This window comes from Apodemus sylvaticus, chromosome 11, assembly GCF_947179515.1.
Source record: "Apodemus sylvaticus chromosome 11, mApoSyl1.1, whole genome shotgun sequence".
NCBI lineage: Eukaryota > Metazoa > Chordata > Mammalia > Rodentia > Muridae > Apodemus > Apodemus sylvaticus.
In genome coordinates this window covers 19,236,638-19,261,069 of record NC_067482.1, presented here as the reverse complement: position 1 = coordinate 19,261,069, position 24,432 = coordinate 19,236,638, and the positions used below count along the sequence as shown (strand labels likewise).

At 38.0% G+C, this 24,432-nt stretch overlaps 1 protein-coding gene across 7 annotated transcripts in view; it reads right to left on the bottom strand.

The window, feature by feature from the left end:
* The window catches only part of Ankrd17 (ankyrin repeat domain 17), a 131,035-nt gene that overhangs the window by 20,293 nt on the left and 86,310 nt on the right, over positions 1-24,432 (bottom strand). For 6 of the 7 annotated variants that reach the window (XM_052199396.1, XM_052199398.1, XM_052199402.1 and 3 more), the window contains 11 exons: positions 19,601-19,712; positions 19,349-19,494; positions 16,701-16,843; positions 15,896-16,109; positions 15,246-15,421; positions 14,229-14,391; positions 10,756-10,851; positions 9,181-9,297; positions 3,170-3,341; positions 1,665-2,112; positions 941-1,096 (listed from right to left, as the gene is read on the bottom strand). In XM_052199396.1, coding sequence (XP_052055356.1) covers positions 941-1,096; positions 1,665-2,112; positions 3,170-3,341; positions 9,181-9,297; positions 10,756-10,851; positions 14,229-14,391; positions 15,246-15,421; positions 15,896-16,109; positions 16,701-16,843; positions 19,349-19,494; positions 19,601-19,712 — 1,943 coding nt within the window. The remainder of the gene's footprint in view (positions 1-940; positions 1,097-1,664; positions 2,113-3,169; positions 3,342-9,180; positions 9,298-10,755; positions 10,852-14,228; positions 14,392-15,245; positions 15,422-15,895; positions 16,110-16,700; positions 16,844-19,348; positions 19,495-19,600; positions 19,713-24,432) is intronic. The other variant, XM_052199399.1, reaches the window with a different exon arrangement.

The window sequence follows — 24,432 nt, the reverse complement described above, 5'->3', positions numbered from 1 at the left end:
CTGATTCATGTGTTTAAATGATTGGCCAAAAGGAGTGGCACTTTTAGGAGGTATGGCCTTGTTGGAGAAAGTGTGTCACTGTGGAGGAGGGCTTTGTGCATGTTCAAGCTCTGCTCAATGAAGAAGAAAAGTCTCCTCTTGGTTGCCTTTGGATCAAGATGTAGAACTCTTGGCTCCTCCAGCACCAAGTCTGTCTGCAAAATTGCCATGATAATGAACTGAACCTCTGAAACTGTAAGCCAGCACCAATTAAATTTTTGCCTTTATAAGAGTTTTCTTGGTATGGTCTCTTTTCACAGAAACAAACTCCTAAGACACAAAGGCAGTGGCAGGGTGATCTCTGTTAAGTTCAAGAACAGTCTGCTCTAAGAGGAGCTCCAAGCTACCCAGAGCTACCCAGTCAGACCTTTGAGGCTTTTTTTTAAAGGGGGGTTGGAGGGGTAGAATTTGAGAAAATAAACAATAATGTGTTGACATATGCCTGTCATTTTTATTCTTAGCAGCTATGAGGCTAAACCCTGCCCCAGTAGCCCTAGGTGGTGATCCTAGAAGAGCACTGAGTTGAAGACAAAGATCAGAAGTCCCAGGGCAAGTTAGTCCAACGTGAAACCTCGTCTCAAAATAAAAACCCAAAAATCGGACTGCGGATACAATCATGAGGAGTTCGCCTAGCAGCATGACAGAGGCCCTGGGTTCAATCCCCAGTGCCACAAAAAAGAGTCTCTTGAGAAGAACAGCTTTTCCCAAAGTTTATTCATTTTTAAAAGACAGGGTACTAGGATCAAAGGCATCTGGCATCACGTTTTGCAAAGACTCACTTGTCTGGCATGTGAAATACAGAAAGGCTGTCTATTGACGATCTCTGGGTTTGGGACATGATTGTGTCTGTAACCTTGCGAACGGTGCGAGGAGTCTAACTAATAAGCCAAAAGTCACTCACCGCCTTACGACTTCCTTCCATCCTTCTTCCCTCTTTGGCCCACGCTTAGGACTTGCTACTGTTAACTTCCCATTTGGAGAGGAAAGAGGAGACGGACCAGATTTTGTACAAGTTGACAGAGAATTACTGGTCCCTTCATTGACAGTCTCTGACAATCTTTAACAAAGGAGGGAAAGTACATTAATAATGAACAGATGGAGGAACTGTTAAATGATAAAGGTCATGTTACATAGCATATTGTGTTAAGACCAATTAAAGAGAACAAATGAAGATCTTGTTTATAACTTCTCTGCTAGTTCACATATAACCAAGAGCCAGTTTTAAGAATATACCACAAAGGGGGTAAATTTAGCAGAGCAAAATTGTAACACTGAATGTACACATCAAAACTTTTTCCTTTCTTGAAACAGGGTCTTGCTACACAGCTCACCCTGCATTGAAGTCAACATGTAGCCCAAACTGGCTTTGAACCTGTGACTCTCGTGCTTCAGCCTCCCAAACGCTGAGACTACAGGCCTGAGCCCATGCCCAACTTCACTATCGATGTTTTTCATAAGCTAAATTTAACAATCACAAAAAAATTACATGGTGAAAATTATTTATTTTCTCAGCATAAAATCTAAACAACATCTTAATATTCTTTACCATACAAAAGTATTTGGTAATTTACTTGTCTCACAAGGTGTTTAACACGGCACCAGTAAAAGCAGAACTTGGAACTAACTTTATAGAAGCCTTGCCCGAAACGGATTTTCTCTCCTCTTTTGGAAATGTAACAAGAACAGACGGCTGCTTCTTGTTGGCCACAGAGGTCGTGACCACAGCCGGTGAATGATTGTCACTCTTTCTGCTGCTGTTGCTGTTGCTGCTCTCGTCACTGCAGCTGGAAATCCTCATGTTGTCACTGTCCCCACTCTCGCTGGTGCTGCTGCTCTTGGACTCGCCATTCACCTTCTCTGGCTGACTGTACGAAATCGGTAGTGGATCATCAAATATAATTTGAACATTTTCTGGAGTAATTTTATTTTTCCTGTTTTTCCTCTTTGAGCTGGTTGTAGTTATGGTATTATTTCTTTTACCATGGGAACCTGCCAAAGTAGTCCATGTAGCAGATATTCCTATGGTAGTGGTGGTAGTGGCACTTGGAGGCTCTGTCAAGACTTCAGGTTCTTCTGGAAAAGCAGCAATATTGAGTTAGTCATTCACTGATGAGAGTGATAAGATAGACAGCTGTAGAGAATATTTGGAAACATCTGAGAATAAGTCATGTCATTTGATAAAATTATTAACTTGAAAATAATGTTACTACAGATACAAAAAATGTCACTTTATGGGAAAATACTCAAGTATTAATTATATGTGGTTATATATATATATATATATATATATATGTATGTATGTATGTATATGTTTACACGTAAAAAGTTCAAAAGGAGACAAGGACATGAACCCAAAGTACATAGACCCAAAGGTTTGAAAAATCAAGAATGGAAGAAAATCTCCATTATCTAAGCTCCTTGAATGATTGAGTTAAGATGTTTTTAGAATATAAGGCTAGCCTGAGTTAAATATAGCAAATATGTCTCAAAATCAAAGTAGTAAACCACAAAACACAAACACTCCTAAGAGCAAAAAATGGAAAGTTGGGAAACAAGTTAGTAAATGAAACAACCACAGTTATCACCTGGATCATCAGATACTTAAGTAAAAACAACCAGAGCAGACCAGAGACAGACTTCCCATTATTTGGCCTGCTTTAGTTTTTGAATGCTAGGATTATAAAAAAAGTATCACTTAATAGTAGTAGAAGGAGTTAGATTTTGTTTTGTTTTTCAAACAAGGATTTGAAAACAAGTAAGCTTAGGGCTTACTTGGCAAGGATAGCGCTGGAATCCTGATCCTCCTGCTTTGTCCTTCCTAACTGTTGGCATTACTGCAGTGTGCCACCTTCTCCTGTGTCAACTAGTACTTTTTTTAGTACCAAGGATTATATTTAAGATCCAGCACATGGTAGACAAGTGCTCCAAGAGCTACTTGCCTGGCATTCCTTTAATTTTTTGAGACAATCTCACCAAGTTGTACGACCGGGCCTTGAACTCACTCTGCAGCCCACCAGGCCTTGAACATGATCCTTTTACCTCAGCCTACCATATAACTTAGTGCTAGGTGCAGCTAAACACATGATTCTGACTGCAGTCTCAAACTGCATGTTCAGCTGGAAAACAATACCTTCAACTTTAAGTTTTTCTTTTTCTTGAGCAGCTTGGAGTTCAAAGTTCTCCTTATTTTTGGCTTCAATTTCCTCTAATTTCCTTCTTTGTTCTTCCTTTTTTTTTCTTCTCTTCTCTTTTCGCTTTTCTCTTTTGGCAGCCAAAGCCAGCCTTCGACTTTCTTCCCTTAACTATTAGAAAAACAAAAATAAAACATAACACTAGAACTTACTTTGAATAAAAGTAGGCATGTAACATCATTTATTAGAAGGCAACTGAAAAAACTTAAAATTCAAAGTCACTGGATTCAACTCACTGGTGGCAAGAGATGACATGAACTATACATAATAGACAGTAACCTGTATAGAGGGGAAGGCATGGGTAGGACAGTATCTAAACTCTAGGTTTTTTTTTTTTTTTTTAAAAGAATGAGCTCCAATCAAGGACTTTTCTTAAAGATTTATAAAGATAGAAGGATTCAGGGAAAGGAAGAAGAGGCAGACAGTAATGCAGATAGATTAGTTGTACCATGATCTAAATATATTACTACTATATACATGTATAAAACTGCATGATTATTTTTATACTACATATATAATACCTTCTCCCTTTTATGAGGCACTATGTAGTTTTGGCTGGCCTTGAACTCACAACGTGGAATAGACTGGCTTTAAGCTCAGAGAAATCCACCTGCCTTTGCTTCCTGAGCACTGGAATTAAAGGTTTGCGGCATGAACCCAACTCAACTGTTTTTAAGCTAAGATCTTCAGTTCAAGGCTCGCCAAAGTAATGGAGTAGTTCGAGACCAAAATAAGCTATACCGCAATCCCTGTCTGTCTCATGGAGTCTGGGACATAGCTCAGCAACTGCAGTACAGGGTCCGCAGTTGTAATCTCCATTATCAATTAAAAACAATCAATAAAAGTATATCTGATTTTAATGAGTAGATAAAGATGCATAATTCCTATCAGCATTAAAAATGTTTGTAAGGGTGATACCATTGATTGATACACCAATCAAAACAATGGTACTTAGTACATGGGGGTGATGGATGGTGATTAGTTAATAGTATCTTATGAATGAAACGAAGGTAAATGAGGTATTGAGGATTTTAAAGGCTGGGGAGGAAGGTGAGCCCCTTACTGAGTTGGGTTAGTCTTTTATCAGCTGAGAATTAAAAATTCCATCATGATTAACATTTTCTATGAATGTTACCACTATAGATAATATTGTGGTGGTGAATTTTATGTTTAAGTGAAAATTACTGTGCTTAAGACAACTATAAAATAAAAATAAGCCCCACGTGCCCAAGGACAGTTGCCATCCTAGAATGCTGGAGATGTTCTTGTAATTGCCTGGTCTTGTACTAACCCAGCATTTTCACTTCTGTGAACAAGCTTGCTTGCCCCAGACTTCAAGTAGGCAGGATGTATGGTTGACTTTCTGTAGGTGGGAAGTATTTCAGTATATGTTCTCACCCCTGCTTGCACAAAGGCACAAAACACAGAGCTTTTTGAGTTTTGCCTTTCTAAAACCCTAATGGAACTAGGGACTGCATCTGGAGAATGGTGTCTGTCTGGTGCAGTCCTGGCATGGAGAGTACACTGTCGCAGTGTCTGAGGAAAACTTAGGATTCAGAGTCAGACTGGTGAATATCTGAGCAACTGCAGATACAGAATATAAAAATTATTAAAAAAAAAAACGTGCCGGGCAGTGGTGGTGCACGCCTGTAATCCCAGGACTCTGGGAGGCAGAGGCAGGTGGATTTCTGAGTTTGAGGCCAACCTGGTCTACAGAGTGAGTTCCAGGACAGCCGGCCAGGGCTATACAGAGAAACCTGTCTCGAAAAAACCAAATCCAAATCCAAAAACCCAAAAACCCAAAAACCCAAAACCAAAACCAAACCAAACCAAAACAACAAAAAAAACCCCAAACCAAAACAGTACATTTCAAGGCCTAAAATAGACAACTTTAGATAGAACTTCATTCCTACTCTAAGTATTTTCAAGAAATCCTAAAATTATTAACTTTGTTTGCAAGGAAGATCTAACTTCAGTTGGGATCCTGTCAGCCAGACCTTAGTGTTGTTTCAAACCCAGGACAAAAGGCTGAGGTGCCCATTAACTTATCAAGCCAACCTGGCCACCAGCATCTCCCAACATTGCTCAGTCCCTACCTGTTATATGGTTATCCTGGCTTATATACTCACTCTGTCCCTACCCCGAGCCCTCCAGCCCACTGGGCTGCTCGTCCCTATATAATCTAACCATCTTGGTTATCTGTTCCTTTTGTACCTATGCACTCTTAGCTACTGCACCTGGCTCCCCTCTCTCTCCCCCACCTCCCCACATGGCTCAAGATCATGTCTACTATGTGCTCTCCCAGATATTCAAAATGGGTTAGCATCATGAAAAACAGGACACAACCGAGCAGTTCCATATTTGATGCTCTTCCAGAAGACCTGAGTTTTGTTCTTACCATCCAACTCAGGCCTCTCAGACACCACAAACTCCATCTCTCGAGGATCGGACACCTTCTTGGCTTTGTGAGCACCCATGTATACATTCACATAGTCACACATAAAACAAACAACAGAAAGTTGTTTGTCTGTGTTGTATAGGATAAACATGTAGCTTATGGCTCTAGGTAAATGAAAGTCACTGGAGAGCAAGGTCTGGAATCCCAGCAATGGAAGGCAGAATCCAGAAAGTCAGGGCAGACGTGGCCTTGTCTCAAACCAAAATAAACAACAGAAACTGTATGGTGATTCAGGAAAATAATGGATCAAAAAGGAAGACTGTTCCAACAAGGAATAGGATACCCCAGGTGATTTAGTGCACGAATGGGGGTGCTATTAAAGGCTTATCTAGTCACCGGCAAGAGAGGTCAGGATAGCTGGGTGAATACAGGAGTGGGGAAGATTCATAGAGAAGACTGTTCTTTGGATACTTGTATTTCCTTACTAATGTAGGACAAAACCTTTTTAAAGGTATAAAAAGATGTTGGAAGATCGAGGAGAAGGTAGGAAGTAAATGATCCAGGCGAAATGAAATAAACCAGGAATATAGTGTTGTAACTGCTGCTCTGCACTAAAGGGCTGAAGACTACTCTTTGTTATCTGAAAGGTATCAGCCCTCCAAGGATCACCACTAAAATTCTAGGATGCAAATATCCTTTCTATAAAATGTCATGCTACCTACATATAACCTGATACAATACAAATTAACACTAATTTTACTGTATTGCTTGGGTAATAATGGGAAAAAAAAAAAAACCTTTGTCTAAGTCCAATACAGTTCTACATAGAGCAGAGTGGCTTTCAAGCTACAATTATAATGGCTGAATGTAAAATAGAAAGGTGTGCTACAGAATCAGAAGGAAAGATGTGTGACTGTCAAGGTGGAATTCTCTTTACTTACTGAGATACAGGAGATGCATTAGAATGCTGAAGGAATAGTGAAAGGAGACTGTGATATGACTCTACCACTTACTACAAGACAGGATGTTGGCCAAAGAGTTCAAGGTGCAACTCAAGGGAGTGAAGCAGAAAGGAAAGGAAGTAATAATCCTGTGACACACACACATGGACTGAGATTGTAATTAACAAAGGTCTTCATGCAGCACTTTAAAAATGTAGAAGCTATACATACACACACCCACACAGTTTTAGAAGTTAGGGAGGTAAGGTGAGACCCAATCTCAATAAACTATAAATATGTATAGTTTCTTCTTTTTTTAAAAGAATTATTTATTTACTTATTTATTTATTTTATGTATATGAGTACACTGTAGCTGTCTTCAGACACACCAGTAGAGGGCATCAGATCCCATTACAGATGGTTGTGAGCCACCATGTGGTTGCTGGGAATTGAACTCAGGACCTCTAGAAGAGCAGTTAGTGCTCTTAACCACTGAGCCATCTCTCCAGCCCAATGTATAGTTTCAAGAACATAACCCAATTGCTAATCCAAAAAAACCAAGCAATTTAGCCTGAAGCTTTGATCCTCCTGCCTCAGATCCCACAATGACTTAAAACCAGTACCAGCAACAACTTCGACCAGTCAATGAGGGAACAGCAAGCACGAAAGATGTACCTCCTTTTACTAAAAAGGTACACCGTCACCGTGTGTGAATATTGGATTCATCTATTCAATAAATAAATGAATGCCATGAATTTATAATTAACAAATAGTTTGCTAAGTGACAACCATTCTCCAGAACATATATTCTACTGGTAGGGAAAACTAAGCAAAATAAAAAGTAACAAATGCTACAGCCAGGTGTGATGAGACACAGCTAGACTCCAAGCCCTTAGAAGGGCTCCAATTCCTTAGGGAAGCCAGGAATTCAAGGCTAGACTTTGTTTACACAGCCGCTGACCTAAGGGTCAGCCTGGACTACATGCAACCTTGTCTACTTATAACAAACAAACTTAGGCAAAATGAATGTTCAAAACTAAAAAGGTGAGAAATGAAGGTAGTATGGAGGGAAACTAACACTAGTGCATTCAAGAAGGCACAGGATCAACAGAACAAATGATGTTCAGTACGGACTGACGATGTGACCTACAAACCAATTTTATTATATATATATAATATATATAAATATAATATATATAAAAATATAATATTTTGTTTTCGAGGCAAGGACTTATAGCCCTTGGTTATGGATACCAGGTTTGCCTTAAATTCACAGAATCCACCTGCCCTTGCTTTCTAAGTGCTGGGATTAAAGGTAGGCAACATCAAGGCCAGCCCCAGGCTTGACTATTACTACTGAAGCCAGATATGGCAGCCTTCCCTTTAACAGCAGCACTTGAGAGGCAGGGCAGAGACATTGAAACCAGTCCGGTCTACTTAGTGGGTAGAAGGCCAAACTGAAGTGCAGTTTGGCCCTCACCCAAATAAAACAGATTTTTTTAAAAGTGTAAAGAGGATGTGTAGGCAGATTTTACAAAGTCTTACAACAACTTCTTCAGTTCTCTACCATTGACAGCTTCCCTTTTGACTTTTTTAAAAAAGATTTATTTATTTATTTGTATGAGCACAATGTAGCTGATGTCTGACACAGCAGAAGAGGAAGGACATCACATTCCCTTACAGATGGTCATGAGCCACCATGTGGTTGCTGGAAATTGAACTCAGGACCTCTGGAAGAACAGCCAATACTCTTAACTGCTGGGCCATCTCTCCAACCCTTCTTTTTGACTTTTTAAAGAGATGGTTTCTAGCAACCACAGTTCAGAATTGCTTATAAATATAGCCACAAGGACTCTGATGCCCTGTTCTGACAAATCAATTATGATAAATTTTAAAAAATAAAATGGTAATAGCAGAATTTGTTCCCAAGCTATTCAAAGCCAAACCAATTATTTTCCTGCTATAGACAAACAGCGCCATACAGTTAGTGGAGGAAAGCTGGCAGACAAAGGACAGTGACAGCCCAACCATTTGACTCCACCTGAAAAGGGAAGTTTTTCACCTAATACAGGCAACTTGATGGAAATGATACCACATCTGTAATTCCAAGACACTGGAGGCATACACAGAAGAACCTACAGTTGGATATCAGGTTAGGATACATACACACCAGGTTCAAGGCTGACCTAGGATCCATAACTTATCTTAAAAACAAAACCCAACATGTAACAAATCACCAACCACCCAACCTCGTTGGGCCAACATCCTCCTAAGGCCCCTCAGGCTATGTTCTACTGGTGACTTGTGTCTTGCAGTATATGTGGTATCTCATAAATTTACTGATAATACATAAAATATAGTCTAGGGTTGTGGCTGAGAATTAAGAGGAATTTAGTTAAGACTAAGATCTAGACAGAATGTATGTGTCTGTTCAGATCCACGGGATCCCCTTTTCCTTGTTGGAAAATCGAAATTTCAGTGCTGATAGACAGCCCAAGTAAACCTTTAAACAGTATTAGCGTCTGCAACAATTTCTGATAAATTGAAGAGAAAAAAAACAGAACTGACCACCATGGACAAACTATAGATTGCAAAGAGTAGCATCTGTTACCTTTTCCAGGTCTAGCTCCTCCAACAGGATGCTGGCGTTCTTATTTGCTTCAGCAGCCTGCCTGTCTTTGGCTTGTACTATGGACTCCATACAGAGATGACACTTCTTCAGCATCTCCTACAATAAAAAATTGGAAATATTTCCAGCCCAAACAACAACTCACACTTAGAGTCCTACAAACATGACCTTCATCAAAGTCCTAAAAATAAGTTGGGGGGGAGGGGCAGGGAGTAACAAGCAGATATCAAACTGTAAATCTCTAAACATCCATAGGAAAGAGCTTCCATTTTCAAGATACACACTATCTTAGGCCTATAACTAGGTAAAAAAAAAAAAAAAAAAAAAAATTACATACTTACGCAGTGTACATTCACACATGCAGGGAAATAACACATACACATAATATAAATAAATCTAATAACAAAAACAAATACACACCATAGCTATAATTTTTGCCTACTGGCTAGCTTGTTAAAAAGAAATGGGGTCATTGTCCACAAAAAAACAGACGTAAAAACATATACAAGGTCATTTAGTGATTTCATTCTCAAAACACACTTTAAAAAAAACAACAAAGGAATATTTTATTACATAAGAATAAAAAAATTGCCTGGGCATGGTGGCACACAACTTTAATCCCAAACCTAGCAGGCAGAAGCCAGCAGATCTCTGACTTTGAAGCCAGTGAGATATACATAATTCCAGGATAGCCAGGAATACATAGAAAAACCCTGTCATGAAAAACCAGACTAAAACAAACAAACAAAAAACAAAACAAAAAACAAAACAAACAAACAAAAAATATTAAAATAACTATGTAAGTCTGGTGTGGTGGTGTAGACCTTTGGTCCCAGGAGTCAGGGGCAGGTGGATTTCTCAATTTTAGACTAATCTGGTGTACAGAGTGTGTCACAGGGTACCAAGGGTTATGCAGATTTCCCTAGTGTCAGGGGAGGCGGAGCGAAAGGGAGAGGAAAATTTCTCATAAAAAAACATGACATTCAATAATAGAAATTCTGAGTTAGGCAAGACAATGAACTAGTTCCTATAAATAACACTGAAATGGAGAGCTGCTTGCTGTGATTCAACAAAGTATTTTATGGACTTGTTGGCCTCCTTCATGTTCAAAGGCCTATGTCAAGATATTACACACACACCACACACACACCAAAAATGATAGTTCTCTTGTAGGATTTATTAATATCTTCCTACACCTGCCAAACTTCAAGCTACAAGTGCTGGGCAAACAGAATCGTACTCGGGCAGAACAGAATGCAGGACCCATTGCTCTAATACTAAACTTCACCTCCAGCCGTGAATACTCCTCAAATTTACAGCTACACCTACTTCTGTGATGTTTAAGGCATCAAGGTTTCTTGCTAGAGATTAAGGATCTACTAAGATTTTTCTCAGAATAGATCTAGCTACATCTTTTAAAACTTCATAAGTAGTATATAAACAAAACTGTTACACATTACACTTTTTTGCTCTTACCAAGTTTTATTGGCACAAAACCACTATTAACCAAAAGTAATCCCCAGTGCACACATACAGTGAATCTGAACCCCACATTACCTTATCAGTGATGGTTGCTATATACCTCATGCATTCAGAATCTGATGGAAACTGATTGACCTCTTTGACTAAGTAGCGCACCACCTTCACATGACCCTAAAAACAGATATCACTGTCAGATCAAAAACAGATGCTAACAGAGTTCAGTAAATCCACACACTGTCTGAACTAACATTGACATTAGCTAATGTTAATGGTGCAAAGTGAAGACCTTTGTATTTATACTATAAGCGAAAAGCAGTCTTTTGTTTCAGTGAATTATAACTACATTTTTTGTTCTCATGTTGCTTTCTCCTAAAATAAAGAACAATGTGGAGTAAAATTCTAAAACACTGAGTGAAAGAATGAGTATCAGCATGAAGTGACAGAGACATCCAATGAGAAAATATTCTACAAACTTCACCATCCTTTTTTCTGTTCTCATTCATTTTTTTAATTCTTTTTTTTTTGTTTTGTTTTGTGTTTTTGTTTTAAGATTTATTTAGTGTAAGTACACTGTAGCTGTCTTCAGACACCCCAGAAGAGGACATCAGATCCCATTACAGATGGTTATGAGCCACCATGTGGTTGCTGGGAATTGAACTCAGGACCTTCAGAAGAGCAGTCAGTGCTCTCAACCACTAAGCCATCTCTCCAGCCTTCATCTTTAAATTCTAAGTACTAAAAGTAAAGATAATTGCCAGGCTTGATATCATACACTAAATTCCAGGGCTGAGGCAGGAAGAACTGTGAGAGTTCAAGGCCAGTCTGGTTTACATAACATGCCTAGGACAGGCAGGACTAGAGCATGATCCTGCTTCAATAAAAAGGTAAAAAGTTTGTTACCAGACAGGTCTCGCTGTCCATCCCTTACCCACAGTCCTAAGTGATGGAATCCCACAAGAGTCTCACAGAAAGAAACTCCATACACATGCATCTCTGGTTAGGAGCCTGATGTCCTTTTTCCTCAGTATTTACTAATTTCTGAAGTAACAGCCACAATTTAGGTTATATGGATAGATAGTAGTTAGTATTGCATGTCTACATATATGCACAAACTTCCTCTGATACATATGTCCATGTGTTTATGTCATGCATAGATTAAGTTCTCTTCTTCCACCCTTGTATGGAGAGTACCTTTCCCTGCTAAGCCTTCTACCTACTCTGTCACGTTTTACATTATTTGCCTTTCTCTTCTCTTTTTTGAATCAGAAGATGATTATGCAGCCCTGACTGTCCGGGAAGTCACTATGTAGATAGATCAGGCTGTCGTCTAGCTCATCTCTGCCTGATTCTGTCTCCTGACTGCTGAAAATACAGGTATACTTATGGCATCCCCCACCCTTAAGGATGAGCGCTCACCATGCCAAAGCCAGTCTTGAACCTGTTACATAAGGCAGACTGACTGTCCTATACCAGCTTCCTAAGTACTGGAATTAGAGGTCTGAGAAAAACTAGGCTCTCTCTTCCTTTTAACTTGCATTTATATGCTTTATCCTTGGCTTTAAACTATACTTAACAGTATTTAAACTATTTCTACGATCCCATACTATAGCACCTTACCATTAACAATCATTTAAAAGAGGGACAGAATGTACGCAGGCGAGCTGCTGAACTTGGCAGTATTGTTGTAATCCCAGTACTTGTAATAAAAAGGATAATTAATAAATGAATACACTAACAAAGGACTGCAGAAGCATTATAGAACTTCTACAACCTTTATATGAACTCCAACAAGACAGGAACAGTGTGTAAAGGGGAGATTTTAACTACCCAAAGAATAAGGAGAAAAAATGGGCAAGGACATGGGAATTCTAGCTAAGAACAAAGGTTAGCAGATAGGAGGCAAGAAAAAGACGGAGCAACAACATGATTCTTTCATTAGGGATTCATAATGGAAGCTGCGGTTTAAGGACACTAAATTGTACTGGCTTGAATAGCAAACCAGTTGAAAGGATTCTAATATGAAGAGATGCCACTGAGCCAAGAGCAGATTTAAATGCTCAAGGGAAGAAGGGAGCAGTGGCTATGTAGTGTACAAGAACCAGAGGCAAAGAGAAATAAAAGGCAAGAATCGCGAACGGGGAATGGTGGTGCTCACCTTTAACTGCAGCATGGGAGGCAGAAGCAGGCAGATCATCATGAGTTTGAGGTCAAACTGATCTAAATAGCTAGTTCTAGGCCAATCAATATTACACACTGAGACCTTGTCTCCAAGGGCAGAAAAAATAAAAATAAAACCCAAAGGAAATAAAGATGTCTTGTAACTTATATACTAAAATTACTACATGTTGTACTATCCATAAGATATTTTTATGAATGAAAGACTTTTGTAGTATTGGGGGGTTAAGCTCAGACCTTCTATACATATAATATATATAATAAAAAAATGCAATTTATATATAAGTGTCACCTTCAGAAAGGCTGACCCTAGAATATCTAAGGTTTAAAAGTCATCTTATATAGACAGTTTCAAGACAGACAGCATGGGCCAAAATATCCTGTTCCAAACAAATACAGTCCCTGAAATAGTGATCTGTTTTTTCTAAGCAAGGTTAAAACTGCATTAGGTCATCACTGCTGTATTTTAAAGAAAATCATTTAATCGAGTCACACATAGTTCTGTGCAATTGGACTACAGAAAAAAAAGGTTGTGTATGCTCTCCATCTAAAAATTTTATTCCTAGTTCTAAATATACTACACTAATTTTTCATAAACTGTTGATAGTGAAGCTTTTCACTGACTTTTCCTGATGACACAAGGCTAGGCTTACTCATATAGACCTTTAATCCCAGCACTCTAGATACAGAAGCAGACATGTAATCTATAAATTGCAGCAAAGTTCCAAGCCAGGCAAAGCAACTTAGTGAGATCCCATTTCAAAGCCAAACTAAAAAACAAGACAAAAGCCATTAACAGAAAACCCAGACGAGTGAATAAAATCAACAATCAAACTTACTGTTTAATGGTAATTTAAGAAATCATCCAAATATTATTTTGTGAGACAAGATTATAACTAGATTTCAAATGTGTGTCTTAGGACTATGTGTTTTATTTTCCTTATTATTCTGGTGCATATGCCCAGGATGTGTAACTGTGGGTGCCTGTGCTAGGGCACACATGCAGAGGTCAGAGACAACTTTGTGGAGCTGGTTCTCTCCCTTTGTGACTATTTAAGTTCCGATGGTATTCTCTTGTTGTCTGGCTTTCATGACAGATACCTTTACCCACTGAGTCATCTAGCTAGTCGCCCTAGAATATCTTTTTACAAGTATACTTAGCTTTAATATTCAATATGAATCACATTCACAGGATTTCTGAAATATTAGATCTATTTGGTTTGCCAGTAGAGCATTTGTTTTATTTACACATAGTATTACTGCTTTCAAAGTTATTACATCATAGAAATAAGTCCAGAAGAATCACTAAGCCATTTTCTCCCTAGCACAACTGGCCATATGCAGTGCTCTGAGTGAATGCAGACAAGTACTACCTTTCTAAATGCAGCCATGAGCGGAGTTATCTTGCGGTTATCTGCTGCATCTACATCTGCAGTTGCTTGCACTAGTAGCTGAACCACATCTAGGTGTCCACCATTTGCTGCTAGCCATAACGGAGTGTTCCCCTTCTTGTTTCGCACATCAATATGAGCTCCCCTGGAAATGAAAGACAGAGCTTCTTATATGAAATGGAATGATGGTGCAGCAATAAAAGTAACTGCTGTGACAATTTAAAGAGGAAAAAAATTCAAGGACAAATGATGTTACAGAGAACTTCTGTCAAATTAAATATTTATATATTCAATGTGCTTTCCTTTTTAAAAATTACTGCATAACTCTGAACTCTCCAAATACCACTCATTCAACACCTTAAATAAACAGTGTCAAGGAGGCAAACAGCATCCTATGAGGCAATACACATCTATGTCAGACTATTCGTATTTACAGTACATAGAGAAAAGAATATAACTTTAGTGTCCATGATTCATGGAAGTAAGAATAATGTTAACAATTTTTTAAGAGTAGTCAAAACCAAATACTACGTAGGATGGCAAGCAAAGGTGTTTAAGATTTTATTTTAAGAAAGGGTCTCTCTCTCTCTCTCTCTCTCTCTCTCTCTCTCTCTCTCTCTCTCTCTCTCTCTCTCTCTCTCTCTCTACATAGCCTCGGCTATCCTGGAAGTCGTATAGACCACTCCAGCTTCTATCTCATAGAGATCCACCTGCCTCTGTCTCACAAGAGCTGGGATGAAAGGAATGTGTCACTACACATAGTCTTTTAAAAATTTTCAAGTTCAAAAGCCAAACTCTGACAAGCATTTTTCTGGAAAACTGACAGATAGCAATCACCTAACTAAATCTACAACTGTCTGACACTGAACAGTTACTGCCAACCTGAAGCCCAAAACACTGTAAGAAAAAGTGCAGATTACATTTGACTTTTTAACACAGTGACATTGCCCTGAAAATGGCAACACATATTCATACACAAAGTATATGCCCATGACATACTTGCCAATGAGAAGTTCACAAAATTTATAATGCCCTTTATCTGCGGCTATGGTTAAAGCTGTGTCTCTTGAGGAGGGCACTGGAGGAGCATTCACGTCAGCACCTTTATCCAAAAGAACTCGGCCCACCTCTGCATATCCACCAGAGGCTGCTTCCATTAATGGTGTGAGGCCAGTCTAGGTTTAATGGAAAATAAATAAATAAAAAAAAAAAAACAATAAAAAAAAAACCAAACTATGGAAGAGATCAGAAACAGCCAAAATGTTAACAATCTGAGGGAACAATAAGGTATAGTTTCTACATATTCACAAATTTCTGTACTGATACTTGTTTGAGTTACAGCTAATTCAAACATTAATTCTACCTAACATCAGTGGTATGATGAATAATATCTGAACAAGATACAAGTCTGTTGATGTGAATAACACTTTATAACATATCCTGACCTTAAAAAAAAAACATTATTTTCAGCTAATAACTTATCATTAATACCTTTAAAAATGTATGCCCACATTTTTTCATGAGAGTAGAAAGTAATGAAATCATAACCTCTGAAATAAACCTATTTTCCTTCTTTAAAATTATTTTCTCAGATATTTTGTCCCAGTGATGAAGAGCCGACAAACAGTAAGTTTCAGTGTTTTTCTTACCTTAGCCCTGTGCTCAACATTTGCTTTTCGATCAAGCAGAAGACTAACCACTTCAGTCCTTCCTTGGAAGCAGGCTAAGGTCAGGGCAGTGTTCCGATTGGTTTCGATCTGAGCATTTATGTCAGAGCCCATGTCTAAAAGGAGCTTAACTGCAGCTGTATGCCCATTCATAGCTGCCAACATCAGTGGAGAAATGCCCAGTTTGCTGCCAGTTCTAGGGGTAAAAAATACGAGAGAAGAAAACGAAACAACTTTGTGTCACAGCAGATATATAGCAATGATTTAAAAAAACTGAATATAAAATTCTCTCCCATTTTTTGAGACAGACTAAGTGGCTATGGTAGTTTAAAGTGACCCTGAATTCCTGATTTTCTTGATTCAACCTCCCAAAATGATTTGATTAGAGGAATGGACCATCCGCCCAGGCTCGCTAAACTCTAGATTCTACAGGAGTACGTAAAATTTTAACTGCTTTTGTGAGTCCTTGCATCTTTTGAGACACTATTAAAGCATCCTTAGAGAACTTTTAGTAGATGGCATATAATAACTAGTTCAGGAATGAATTCTCCACCCTGTGATAACAAACCAAATATTTACCTGTTTCAGAATGATACTGCCTTTAGTACTCTAAGAAACAGCAGTTTGTATGGTCCAGTTGTGTCAACATTTTACATACTTGAATAAAACCTATCTTAAACTTTTATTTCAAATTATAAGGACTTAAATCACTAAAACAGCATTCTCCAAATATTTATACCACAATATTCTTAATGAAGAATCATTTCTTTAGACGAGCAAAGCTTGCCTTGAATTGATCTCAGCTCCTGCATTTAGCAGTATTTTGATGATGTTCACATAGCCACCAGAAGCTGCCAGGCTTAGAGGTGTATAATCAGAAACATTTCTGTGTTCTTTATTTGCACCGCGAGCTAACAACAACTCCACCACCTAGAGGGGGGAAAAAGGTAAGAAATATGCATTCTAAAGACATGATAATTTCAGACCTGTCTTTCTGATTTTTCTGTTATATAAAGAATGATAAAGTTCTTTCATTCTTACAACCTCAAATGACAACAGCCTTATAGAGAGCTCTCAGGTTAAAGAAATGCATGCTTACAGAAGATTCAAACCCCAAAAGTCTAGTAGACCATTCAGAAATAAATATTTTTGTAATTTCTATAGTTATAAAAAAATTACACAAGATTCATTTTATATACACAAATGAATGCTTTAAAAATTTACAACTTCCAACCACTATTCTTTTTTAGACACAGGTTATTAATATGCAAACCAGTCTGATAATAGACTAAGATCTGACTGCCTCCCAGGCCTGAGCACTAGGATTAATGGCAATCTGTATGGTGTTTTTTGTTGTGGTTGTTAAACAAACAGAAGAGTTGAAAACTGTTTTCCAGCCAGGCAGTGGTGGCGCACACCTTTAATCCCAGCACTTGTGAGGCAGAGGCAGGAGGATCTCTGAGTTCGAAGCCAGCCTGGTCTATAGAGTGAGTTCCAGGACAGCCAGGGCTACAGGGAAACCCTGTCTCAAAAGCCATAGATAGATAGATAAGATAGATAGATAGATAGATAGATAGATAGATAGATAGATAGATAGATAGATAGATAGATAGATGTTGGAATGTGAAGGAAGGAAGGAAGGAAGGAAGGAAGGAAGGAAGGAAGGAAGGAAGGAAGGAAGGAAGGAAGGAAGGAAGGAAAGAGGGAAACGGTTTTCCATATTTTGGTGACCTAAATAACATTAACATAATTATTCTGTGCCTGTGGGCATAACACTAAATCCTAACTACTAATAATTATCTTAGATGTATAATTCTGCAAGATGCTGTTGGAATTATTTCAAGAGTAGCAAAAAATTATTCCATCAACAATGCAGGAGTTGATACTACTGCTGGGTCTCAAGTACACTTTTGTCTGAGTGCCAGATATAGTGCAGTGGAGTATTAGGAGATTATTAGCCATTCAGAGACATATCTGTTAAAGCCTATTTGGATGTTTGTTTTTTTGGTTTTTCGAGACAGGGTTTCTCTGTGAAGCCCTGGCTGTCCTGGAACTCACTCTGTAGATCAGGCTGGCCTCAAACTCCTAGATCGGCCTGCCTCTACCTCCCATGTGCTGGGATTAAAGGCGTGTGCCACCACTGCCCAGAGCCTATTTGTTTCGATAGATATAGATTACTTTCACTGAATCCAGCAAGAGTAAATGGCTTTCATTTTATTTTTCATAGTTTGTATACATGCAGCCCCACATGGAAGGTGGCAGAGGGCAGAAGACAACTTTTATTATTTGGTTCTCAGTTTCCATCTCACTGAAGCAGAGTCTATTATGTACTTCGACCCAATGAGCCATTTTTTCTGTTTTTTTTCTTTTTCTTATAACATTTCTTAATCAGCATGTGTGTGGGAAATCATAAATCAGATTGCCAGACTGTGGCAAGTCGCTTTGTACACTGGTCTGTCGGCCTATTCTGCATTACTTTAATGGCAGTGTCTTACTATATAGCCATGACGCATGACTATATGAGCCAAGCTTACATGAATGCTTCTACCTTTGCCTCCCCAGTCCTGGGGTTACAAAGCATGAGCCAACAACAAGCATGAAGCACATCTGTGTTAAATATTTTGAGCAGTCTACAGTACTGATCACATAATAAAGTAAATGTGTACAAATTAAATCTCAGTATGTAAAGGCAATAGCACTCAATATTTTTTGTAATTTTATACTGATTTTCCAGATTATACTAATTATTCTAAAAATGCCTTTCTCTATGGGTGGACTGCAGATCTCTATGAAGATCAAGTTGATCTACAAGTCTGAGATTTACCTGCCTCTACTTACAGACTACTAATACTACAGATACACATATCACACACTCTTAACCTTTTAAGTTTTCTTCACCTCAAGTCTTTACCATCTTCATACACTTGTGCCATTTTTGCTGTTATTTCCTACTCTTTTGGATAGCAATTATAACACTGTCTAGATTTAACATTGGATAGAATTTAAAACATTGATGTGCATTACTGTGTGTCATGTGTGAGCAAATGTGTGAGCATGTGCAACAATGAGCATGTGGAGGTCAAAGAAAACTCCAGAAAGCCTCTCCCCTCCCACCTAGAGATCTGGTGTCATCAGGCTTATTCAACAAGCCTTTGTTAGGCTGAACAACTACATGGATGACAGGGCAACTTCTTGATGCAAAACTGGAAAGTTGTGAATCCAAAAAGATAGCATTACTGGTGTATTTAGCCTGTAGTCACCATATAAATATATATTATATATGTATGACTTTTCTAGGAATACTGTATTAATCATATTCTTGCTAATATATAATAATTTCAATAAATGAAACTGGCAAATATTTTTCTATTTGGAAAATAAATAAATGAGTACATATTTGCCAAACAGAAAAGTTGCACTAAAGGGAAAAGTTACCTCTTGCCTGCCCCCAGAACACGCCAAGGACAGTGGTGTGTCCTTGGTCCTTTCTGACTGGGCTTCAATGTCTGCACCATTGTCCAGCAATATCTCCACAACACCAACATGACCAGCGGTAGCAGCCAAGATGAGTGGAGTAAAACCTGGGGAAAAATGATCTTCTTACTATATGTTAAGCACAGAATCAGTAACAACTCTTTTCCAATACACTTAAGCACCAATCCTTGGCTCTAAGCTGTTGATAAATACCTTTCTTGTCTCGGTGTTCGATGCTAGCTCCTCTCTCCAGTAGTGTTTGTACCAGCTCTTCATGGCCACCAGCACAGGCAAGGGTCAGTGCAGTATCATGATTACTCTCAGTCTGTTCAAAATAAAGCCACCAGCTTAGTTTATCTAAGTAACTTTCCAGAGGTACTGACAAACACACAGATACATATGCACCACTCTATTATGTCAGAACATCAAGGCTGGAACACACCACCATCCTGCCTCAGGCCTCCAGTACTGGGATTTAAAAATGCCTGCCACCAAGCTGGGACACAAAAGTATTTGGATGGTATGTGGCTTATTCCCAACTCCTTTACCAGTGAGAAGCAAACTATGGCTTGTCTTTCCTTTCTTGGAGGGTGGTGGTTTCAAAGCTTCATAGCTCAGATATGCCTTAGTTGAGGAGGATCTTGAGATCTTTTTCATTGCCATCATCACTGGAGTGCTAAAATTACAAGCCTTTTCCAAATGCTAGCTACAGTGACTTTTCTAGTATAAATACTACTAAAACTATATTTTACTATTTTTAAATAACATTGTTGAAATTTTAAACATGGAACATCACATATACCAGGCTGGCTCTGAACTCATACCATTCCTTCCTTCAGCCTCTGCCTCTTTACTGTTAGGATTTATAGACATGTGTCACCATACCTGGCCTAAAATTTATATATATATATATACACATAAAATTTATACATATACATATATATATACATATGTATATATATATGTATATATATATGTATATGTATATATATGTGTGTGTGTGTTATATATATATATATACACATATATACACATGTACACTCACACACTTTCACATACAAACAAACTAGTTGAGATATGGGTAGATAGGTAGTGCAGAACAGCGATTCCAAAGGAAAAATATGTAGAGATGCTAATGTAGGTGTGTCAGGTGGCCAGAACCTAGCCGAGAAGAGAGTCTGAAGAGGAAAGGACTACAGAGAAAGTGCTCTGAGACCAGTAGAGAATTCCTCTGATGTCTTCAGGTGATTTTCACTAGCCTGTGTACACGAGGAAAAAAGATCAGGCACAACATCAAGAGTGGGAACAAAGGGTTAGGGGATAGAGACCTACTAGTTAGGGCAGAAAAATTTAAAACAGACAGGATGTAGAATCTTCCATACAGAGACCAATTAGTTGTCTTGATCCTTCCTCCTACAAAAACAAAAACAAACAAACAAACAAAAAACAACCCCCCCCCCCCAGCTAAAAGTCTTAAAATATAGTCTGTTGTGAGCATGGTTTCACATGCCTTTAATCCTAGTGCTTGGGAGGCAGAGGCAGAGGCAGACTAGTCAGTCTATAATGCCAGTTCCACAAAGAAACTCTGCCTTGAAAAAGAAAACACAAAACAATTATTTTCAAGTAACTGAACTGTAAGTAAAGGCCCTAAATTCTTTAAGAAATAAAATACATAAAGATGTAATCATGCTATTAACTTCTGCAGTAATGTGTGACTAGCATGTCTAGTGGAGTACTGACAGATTCGCAACCTCTTTTTTCCTTTTGGAGACAATATCTTACTTATGAATCCTGGGAATACAGGTGAATGACATGGGTACCTGGCTTGAGATAGGGTCTCACTATATAGCTCTAGCTAGCCTGGAATACTCTCTGACCCAGGTTGGCCTCAAACTCAGACAGCTGCCTGCCTCGATTTGCAAAGTATTTTTAATTTAATCAGTCTGATTAAAACATTGAAAAATGTTTTAGGAAGTCTGGAAAAAGGAACATGTGGATGTAGTTTTTCCACTACGTAGGTGGACTTAAATATAAATAAAAGTATTTCCAAAAGAAATTCAAGTATAAACCTGAGAAGTCTGACAGGCTGGCAAACTGGGTAGGAGGAGCATCTGTAATGGGGTCTTTCAATATGAAAACCATTCTCAGGTAATATGCTGACTATATGCTTTGTAATCCTTTGAATAAGTAGTATGGTGTGTGGCTTTGAGACAGGGTCTCTCTAGGTAGACTGGGTTGGTCTTGAACTTACAGAGGTCTGCCTGCCTCTGCATCCCAAGGTATTATGGTGGTTTTTTGGGGGGGACTGGTCTTACTCTGAAGACTTGGCTGACTCCTTATGCAGATCATAAAAATCCACTTGCTTCCCGAGTAATGAGATTAAAGCTGTGAGTCTTCATGCACTGTTCTTCTTGTTTTTTAACACAATAACTAAAAATGTTCTAAATTATTTGTCTCTACTTTCCTTAGTGGTTTCTTAGTTTTGAAATTTGTCTCACTATGTAGCTGAAGCTGGCCTGGGAACTCAATAAGAGTAGAATCACAGTCATATGTAACTGTGTCATGCTAGCTCCATTTCCTCTTGGATGTTATGTTTATATTGTTACCATACTGTTTGCTCTATCCATCCATAAACGATTAAAAGACATTGTCTTTGTTTTGTTTGTTTTTGAGAAAGAAGCTCTCACTACATAGCTCAGGGTAGCACTGAACTCAGAGATCTACCCGTGCCTGCCTCCACACACTGGGACTAAAGACTCGGTGCCCATGAAACTCTAAAAAAGCTAAGGAGCTTATGCTACGTTTTCATTCTCTTTTTTGTTCAGGAAACATCAATGGAATGTTCAGTGAATGGCAATAGCTGTAAAAAGTCACATATCTAAAAACTTACTGATACAAATATATATAAAATATTTATATTCTTCTATACTAAATATTTACATAATAAAAAAGTCACACCCTCCCAATAACTGTAAATGTCAAATTCCATTACAAAAAAACTAAAAACAAGACAAAAAGTATAACTGCTCAGAGTCGAGAAATGAGAAAAAGCCTACTAGTGAGTGATGGAGAGGGAGCCGCAAGAGCTGCTCTGCAGACGAGCTGCAGAGAGAGTCACTGACTGCAGAGATCAGGGATGGCCACAAAGGAGAGACGCACCAACTACAACAATGGAGAAGGACATGAAACTTCAATGAGTGACAGTTCTGTGTTACAGTATATGCTCTTCATTTCATGTTTTATATTAAAAAAAAAAGGAAAACAAAGAAAAGAAACTGTGTCTTATTTCAGAGAGAAGGAAACAGAAACACAGATAAACACACTTTCTGATGGCCACAAAAAAACTGGAACTACTAAAGATGGGCTTTTAAAGACCAAAAAGGACATTCTATATAGCAAAGACAATCTAAAAGTATTCTGAGGCTGTTAAAAATACCTTTCCTATCCTACCCACTCTCTATGTTAATTAGATGTAATCTACAGATAGGTTTAGGTTATGGAGTACAAAAATTCTTTTGGAGACTAAGGAGTAATTTATAATACAAATGTTCTACTTAAATGTACAAAAATATACAAAATATGAAAAAGATAAGCATGAAAAATTTAGGTAATCAATAAAACATATAGTTAACTAATATTAATTTTAAGTACCACTTTCCCCAAATGCTGTTCCATGCTAGATTAATAAAGTAACTATAGGATCTTGCCAATGACTGTATAGAGTAAGTTAAATAAAAGCTATTTAAAAAAAAAAAAACAAAAAAACAAAAAAACCCTTGAACTATTTATTTTGAGAAATCAAAAAAAGAAATAAAATTTAAAGCTGAAGTTGTCAAATTCTTTAGGAAATTGAAGTTAGTTACAAGAAGGAGGAGGTCCACTCCTTTGTTTTTTCATTAATAACTTAAAGGAACTAATGTTTGAACATAAGAACATTCTAAAAGGTTGCTTCTATCCCACAATCGCACAATTTCAAATTGATATCACCTTGCTTTTATAATCCATTAATACAAACTGGAGTATTAACAATTATTTACAGTGCACAGAAAGAAAGAGTACCTGAGCAATAAGGAAGCACAGAAATGATCCTATATGGACTCACATACTGGCCAAACACTGACTTTACTACTTCAAATACCTAAGGCAAAATCTCAAACACGGGAAAAAGAAAAAAAAATAGAAAAAAAGAAAAGGAAGAAAAGCAAAACATTTTGTTTGTGTGGGCACTCATGTATAAAAACCAGGCATGGTAGCAGCTCAGAGATTAGGGACAGGTATTGGTTGGTGAATGTTTGAGTTGGAGGCTAGCCAGGTTCTCCTATAGTGAGTTCTAGGAAAGCCAATGATATGCAGTGAGAAACTCTCAAAACCAATTAATAAAACAGACAAGTACCTTAATAAGTTATTTACATGACTAGGTGATACAACCATACACATGACTTAAAAATTCAAAGGAGTACAAAACATGAGAGGAAAATGAAACCTTCAATAAGCTAATTATTATACAGGTTGAAAAAAAATCTATTATAGGAAGCCAACTTATTATTCCTCAACTAATTACATTTAAAACCAGGAAGGACTAAAAAAGCTAAATATTTTTAAATACCGGCAAAAAGAAAAAAATCTTTACAATTTCAAATAATTCATCCTGATACATCTAAATTATGCACAAGTTTAACTAACATTTTAAGGTATCAAATAGATGAGAAAATTGGCAATTTTAAACTTAAATTTTAATGAACTACTTTGCTTATTTATTTCAGATTCATGTAGTCTGTGTGTGTTTTGCCTACATGTATGTGTGGCTGCATGACTGCCTGGTGCCCTCAGAGTCCTGAAGAGGGCACTGGATTACCAGGAACTTGAGTTAAGCGTGGTTGAACTACCATGAAGATGCTGGAAACCAAATAGTGGGCCCCTGTGAGAGCTACAGATAATCCTACCTGCTGAGCTAAAGTTCCCAAACATGGCTATTTTATGGATCCATATTCGGATCCTTTTTGTTTGTTTTCACTTTTCAAGACAGGGTTTTTCTGTTTTAGCCT